The sequence below is a fragment of the Alexandromys fortis genome, unplaced genomic scaffold, assembly GCF_014885135.2.
Source record: "Alexandromys fortis isolate MF-2015 unplaced genomic scaffold, M_Fortis_MF-2015_v1.1 scaffold_218, whole genome shotgun sequence".
In the NCBI taxonomy this organism is placed as follows: Eukaryota; Metazoa; Chordata; class Mammalia; order Rodentia; family Cricetidae; genus Alexandromys; species Alexandromys fortis.
Window position 1 is genome coordinate 2,342,004 of NW_026068112.1, and position 6,669 is coordinate 2,348,672.

Below are 6,669 nucleotides of genomic sequence, written 5' to 3' on the forward strand. Positions count from 1 at the left end.
CTCCTAACAGGCTGTTGTATTTCCTTCTCAGCCTGTTGTATTAAGACATCAGAAGCTCAAAATGGCTTTGGAGAAGTCTGAGCTTCCACTCAGTGGAATATTTGTTGTGACTCCAAAGAGAGACAAAGCCCCCACACCAACATTCACCCTGGAACCAAAATTGTAAGACCAGGAGAAACTAAGGTCATGGGAATGGGAAGCAAAGTTTCCCCCCAGGAGTCGCTAGGGGAGATAGTGAGAGGAGCCATTCCCTTTTCTACCTCTTAATGTCTGGACCAATGGACATGGGCTAAGGGGAAAGCTGCCTCCTGCAGAATCCTGACCCGGCACTAGAGGCTGATGGTACTTCTTTAATTTTTCCTTCTGTCTTAAAATGTTCAGTCTATCTTTCTGTCTAGACAGCTGTTTCGGAAAGTTGGTGAACACAGGAATATCAACTGAACACATCATAATGAGATACAATAAGCATAGGCACAAACTATCATATCAAGGCTGGGGGAGTCGACCACAAGGAAGAAGGTTCCAAAGATCAGACAAAGAGGTCAGAGACTCCCCACAATCCCACTCTTTAGGAGTCCCACAAAAACCCCCGAACTAAGCAACCACAGTGTGCATACAGAGGACCTAGTGTTGACCCATGCATCTGTGTGATTGCCTCTTCAGTCCCTGTGAGCCCCTATGATCCCCGTGTATGTGATTCTGTGAACCCCTTACTCCCATCAGCCACTGGAAAAAGGCTAACCGATGACAGCTGGGCTAGGCACCAGTCTCAGAGTACAGCAATTTCTTAGGTATCGTTTCATTAACATTTGTGTGTGTGTGACTGTGAGGAGCCTGCACAAACTTCCACAGCTGAGCAGGACTGGGCTTATTCTAACAGAAACACCACTGGAATCCACAAAGTGATTCTACAATTTTTATTCCTTTTCTATTGTGTTGTATTGGGGTAAAATTTTGTCTATGTAACTGACCAAGAGTCCTCTGCAAGAGGAACAATTGCTTTTGCCCACTGAGTCACCTCTCCAGTCCCCACAAACTGAGTTTGGATGAAAAATGTCTTCATTCTCTTCCCCTCCTCTCATAAGAAAACATTCACGTTTGTTTTCTCGTTTGCTCTGAGCCCTTGATCATATGTTCTACACAGTCCTATCCACACAGGTTTCTCCAAAGAAACCCTGTTGGAATGTGCTGGGGGCTTTAACTAAACTGAATCCCAGTTTCCAAATCTCTGGACAAGAATCAAACCAGTACAGCAACAGAGGAGTGGTTGCGTAGAGTCCATCAGAGTTCACCATGGTTCCTCCCCTACCCTGCCATTCTGTAGCACCAAAAATAAAAACTTAGAGATAGATATTGGGGTTCAAACCAACAACCAAGAAAGCAAAGCAGCCAAGCCACTAGAAATGTCTTTCCTGTCCTAAGGCTGGGTGACTGTAGAAGAAGCAGATTATTAAGCCTCTTGCATCCCATTTTATAATACCTCTCGTGCTGGGATTTCCTAGGTTAGGATGGAAGGTGTGAACCACCACCACCTGGACTTGTTACTGCATTGATCTTGTTTAAATTAAGGTGCCTTTAAACCCACAGAGATCCACGTAACTCTGTCTAACAAATCCTGGGATTAAAGATGTGTGTCACCATTGTCTGATCTCCAGTGGCTTTAGCTTTACTTCTGGTCTTCAGGCAAGATTTATTTTTCAAAATACAAATAATACACCACTACAATATTAAAGGCATTAATAAATGTATGAAAGCACTACTAAACCGTGATGTCTTTCCCCGGAGTTGCTGTAATTGCTCCATGTACCCCATAGTCTACCCAGGAGCCATCGGTATCAACACTGACCACTGCTCCAGGGATACACATATAGGGTACTGGTGACAGGTTACTGGGATCGCTTCAGACGTTTGAGAGGGGTTCCAATAGATTGCATTGAGCAGAAGCCAGGGATCTGTATGTTTCAGCCACCAAGTGGGGGCGTGAATCCACCATTAACTTCCAGCTTGCGGTCTGAGAGACCTCGGAAGCATGAGCTGAAATAAAATTCAGCACCTGTGTTTTCAGCTGCTCTGTGCTGTGGAGGTCAGCCAGGAAGAGAGTGTGGGCAGCATTCTCCACAGAGAGGTTCCTGCAGAGGGCACTCTCACACATGACCTTCAAACGCTCCAGGCCATACTTGTCAGCAGCTGCCAGCACAGCATTTGCAATGCTGTGGAGGACTGGTTCCTTCCCGGTGTAAATGAAGTCCATCATTGCCTTGAAGACTTCTGGTTTTAGGTCATGAATTTTAATGCGATTCGTTCTGTTCTCCTCCATGTCATGTTCAAACATGGCTCTGAAAACTGGAGAGCTAGCAGCTAAGACGGCCTTGTGAGCATGGAATTCCTGGCCAGCTACCACCAGGCAGCAGTCTGTGAATTGGGAATTCTTCCACAGCTCTCCTAGATCATCTCCTAATATGCATTTGGGAACCTGGATTCTCGGCTCTGCGCTGTCATCAGGGATAATGTAGAAGTATGGAACCAGGGTGCCCATGCAGTAGAGGGTGAAGTGGTCTTCAGGGAGAAGGCCATGAGAATGGTCCAAGAGAAAATTTCGAAGGATGAACAATTTGTAACCCCTTTGGTACCCTGGACAGAAACTAAAGTATTTCGGGATAGTCACAGGTTTGTTTTTTCACCTTCGGCGTTTATGATCCAAAATTTGATCTCTGCCTTAAAGGGACTCTTTGGAGAGCTGAGCAACTCTATGTTAACTGACAGGTAATCTGAGCTTTCTTCATCGACCCCCTTAGGTTGAACTGTCAAACATCATTTGTTATTGTCTCCTGTTGAGAATGTTGGGCTTCTAATACTGTCCTTCATTTCTTCCAGAATGAAACTGAAGTTGCGGATGGTCCACCTGCAGGAGAAATTCTGGATGTTGTGCAGTTTATATTCCCAGCTCTGGTCAATGGCGTCCTGTGACATTTCTCCTGGAGGTAGTTTGAAGGTTAAACTGGATCCAAAATGAAAAACTAGGATTTGTCTTCTCTTGCCCTGTAGGAAACAATGATATACATTTTTAGCTTCTGTTTCTCCTCTGTTCCCTCTTCTATGAGCGCGGAAACTCGAGTCTCTGAAATTATCCAGATTTCAATTCTAGTTTCAGTGTGGGTAGACTAGGCTATACGGGACTGTTGTATCACTTCATTTTTTTTTCTAGATTGAATCTTAGGTCAGTGGATTTCTAATTTTGAGAATCATACACAAATTTTGATAATTTACAACATTTTATATACTTATCCAAAATTTTGCACAGTGGTTGGGTAACAGAACATACCCAAAGACTCTCTCTGTATGAACAAAGAGATTCATTAGAATGCCTTAGGGCTGCAGTCCTGCTAATCCCACAAAGGCTACCTGTGAATGGAGGGTCCAAGTATCCAGTACTTACTCAGTCCAGGAGGTTAGATGTGCCGACTGGTCCTCAATCTATGCTGGAATTGGGATGAAGAATTCTCTAATGCCAGTGAGAAAATGGTTTTGCTGCACTGGAGGGCAAGCAGGCAATGAGCAACAGCTTCCTCCATGTTTTTTATAGGATCCTAGGAGGCAGAAGGCGTGGCCCAGTACGAGGTGTTTCCTCCGGACTCTAGATATGGATTAAAGGTGTGTCCTTCAGGTCTTGAGATAAATGTTTCTGTTTTTCTGCCTCCAAAGTGTGTCTGTGAAGTGCTGTACCTACTTCAACTTAAGCAGAAACATTTCTCACAGTCGCGCCCTCTGTCTTAGGATTATAGTTAATTCCAGGTATAGTCAGGTTCTTTACTTAGAGTTGTGAAATATGTTTTCATTCCTGGTGCATCTACATTTTTTGTCATCTGCCTCGAGAAGGCTGTTGTAGTCTCCCATCATCTTTAATCTTTGGACAATGTGGCGCCAAGATACCCTACAGGATTTCCTACCCAACAACCATAATCTTTCTTGCCTTTATTGTGGAGACTCAATCCAAATTTCTTATGGTGATCATGATCCATCGGCCCTCCTAACACTGTTATTTCCTTCTCAGCCTGTTGTATTAAGGACATCAGAAGCTGTGACACCCTATGATCCCCGTTTATCTGATTCTGTGAACCCTTTACTCCCATCAGCTGCTGGAGAAAGCCTAACTGATGACAGCTGGGCTAGGCACCAGTCTCTGAGCACAGCAATTTCATTAGGTCTCATTTCATTAGCATTTGTGTGTGTGACTGTGAGGACCCTGCACAAACTTCTGCAGCTGAACAGGGATGGATGGACTAAACTGGGCCTCTTCTAACAGAAACACCACTGGAATCCAAAGAGATTCTACAACTTTTTTCTTTTTACATTTTATTTGGGTAAAATTTTGTCTACATAACTGAACAAGAGTGCTCTGCAAAAGGAACGATTGCTTTTGACCATTGAGTCATCTCTCCTGTCTCCAAAAACTGAGTTTGGAGGAAAAGTGTCTTCATTCTCTTCCCCTTCTCTTGTAAGAACACATTCACGTTTGTTTTCTCCTTTGCTCTGAGCCCTTGATCGTATGTTCTGCACAGTCCTCCTATCCAGACAGATTTTTCCAAAGAAACCCTGTTGGAATGTGCTGGGGGCTTTAACTAAACTGAATCCCAGTTTCCAAATTTCTGGACAAAAATAAAACCTGTACAGCAACAGAGGAGTGGTTGCGTAGAGTCCATCAGAATTCATCACGGTTCCTCCCCTACCCTGCCATTCTGTAGCACCAAAAATAAAAACCTAGAGATAGATATTGGGGTTCAAACCAACAACCAGAAAAGCAAAGCAGCCAAGTCGCTAGAGACGTTTTTCCTCTATCATGGCTGGATGACCATGGACTAAGCAGACTAAGCCTCTCTCTCTTCCCATTTTACATTACCTCTAGTGCTGGGATTCTCTAGAACAGGGATTGAAGGTGTGAGCCACCACCACCTGGACTAGTCCTACATTGATCGTGTGTAGCCCAGAGTAGCCTTGACTCACAGAGATCCTTCTGGCTCTCCCTCCCAAATTCTGTGATTAAAGGTGTGACTCACCATTGTCTGACCTCTAGTGGCTTTAGCTTTGTCTCTCGTCTTCAGTCGAGATTTATTTGTCAAAATACAAATTTTGATATATACTGCTATACCATTCGACACATAAACAGTATTAAAGCTTGTCTCAGCACATTCAGTGTGAATGCTCCACATACCTCATAGTCTACCTGGTAGCAGCATTGGTAGCAGCACTGGCTGCTGCCTCTGGGATACACATGTAGCTCATAGTTGATAGGGTTCTAGGTTTGCTTCAGGCCTTTGAGGGGAGACTCCAGTAAAGAACGTTGAGGAGAAGCAAGGGTGCTGTATGCTTCAGCCTCCAAGTAGGGGTATAAATCCACCATTGTCTTCCAACTTGAGGTCTCAGAGACCTCAGAAGCATGAGCTGTAATGAAATCCAGGGCCTGAGTTTTCAATTGCTGTGTGCTATGGAGGTCGGCCAGGAAGAGAGTGTGGGCAGCATTCTCCACAGAGAGGTTCCTGCAGAGGGCCCTCTCACACAGGATCTTCAAACCCTCCAGGCCGTACATATCAGCAGCTGCCAGCACAGTATCTGCCATGCTGTCTAGGTCTGGTTCCTTCCCGGTGTAAATGAAGCCCATCATTGCCTTGAAGACTTCAGGTTCCAGGTCATGAATCTCAACACAGTTGTTTCTTCTTTCCTCCATGTCATGTTCAAACATGGCTCTGAAAACTGGAGAGCGAGCAGCTAAGATGGCCTTGTGAGCCAGGAATTCCTGGCCAGCTACAAACAGGCAGCAGTCTGTGAAGTGGGAATTCTCCCAGAGATCTCCTAGCTCATCTGCCAACATGCACCTTGAAGCCTGAATCTCTGGGTTTGTGCTTTCCTCGGAGATGTTGTGGGAGTCTGGATACAGGAGTCCTCTGCAGAAGAGGGTGAGTTTGTCTTCAGGGAGAAGCCAATACTCATGGTCCAAGAGAAAATCTCTAAGGATGAACATTTTGTAACCCCCTTCAATGCCTGGCAGGAACCTAAAGGATTTTGGACTTGTGACAGTTTCTGTTTTTTCTCCTTTGACATTGATGATCCAGAGCTGAAACTGTGCAATAATGTCACTCTTTGGAGAGCTGAGCAGCTTTAGGTTAACTGACAGGTAATCTGAGCTTTCTTCATCGACCCCGTTCGGATGAACTCTCAAACACCAGTTGTCATTGTCTCCTGTTGAGAAACTTGGACTTATAATGCTGCCCTGCTCTTCCTCTAAAATAAAATGGAAGTTGTCTATGGTCCACTGGCAGTAGAAATTTGAGACACTGAATAGTTTGTAGTCCCAGCTCTGGGCTATGATGTTTTTTGACATTTATCCTGGAGATAGTTTGGAGGCTAAATTGGAAGCAAATGAAGAATTAGGATTTGTTTTCTCTTCACCATGTGGGAGACAACAATAGACAGTATTTAGACTTTTAGTGTCTGTTTCTCTCCTGTTTACTTTTATATGGGTTGGGACCTTGAGTCTCTGAAGTCATCCAGAGACTACACTAGCTTCAGTGTAGCTAGTTTAGATTACCAGGGGCTGCTCTGTCAGTTCATGTTTTCTAGATAGAATCTCAAGTCAATAGATAGCTAATATTTAGTTGAAAATTTGGAACATTT

General features: G+C 44.3%; 2 protein-coding genes across 2 annotated transcripts; both read right to left on the bottom strand.

Annotated features, from left to right (window-relative positions):
• Positions 1-1,652: 1,652 nt before the first annotated feature.
• On the bottom strand, positions 1,653-2,925 carry LOC126490014 (speckle-type POZ protein-like; the record flags this gene model as incomplete). The annotated part of the gene is given in 2 exon segments (XM_050124655.1): positions 1,653-2,673; positions 2,676-2,925. Coding segments are annotated over 2 exon segments (1,023 nt in total), but the record flags the coding sequence as incomplete, so codon positions are not given.
• A 2,368-nt stretch (positions 2,926-5,293) lies between these two features.
• On the bottom strand, positions 5,294-6,376 carry LOC126490015 (speckle-type POZ protein-like). Its single transcript, XM_050124656.1, has one exon. It carries the CDS (start codon positions 6,374-6,376, stop codon positions 5,294-5,296), a length of 1,083 nt encoding a protein of 360 aa, XP_049980613.1.
• Positions 6,377-6,669: the final 293 nt, after the last annotated feature.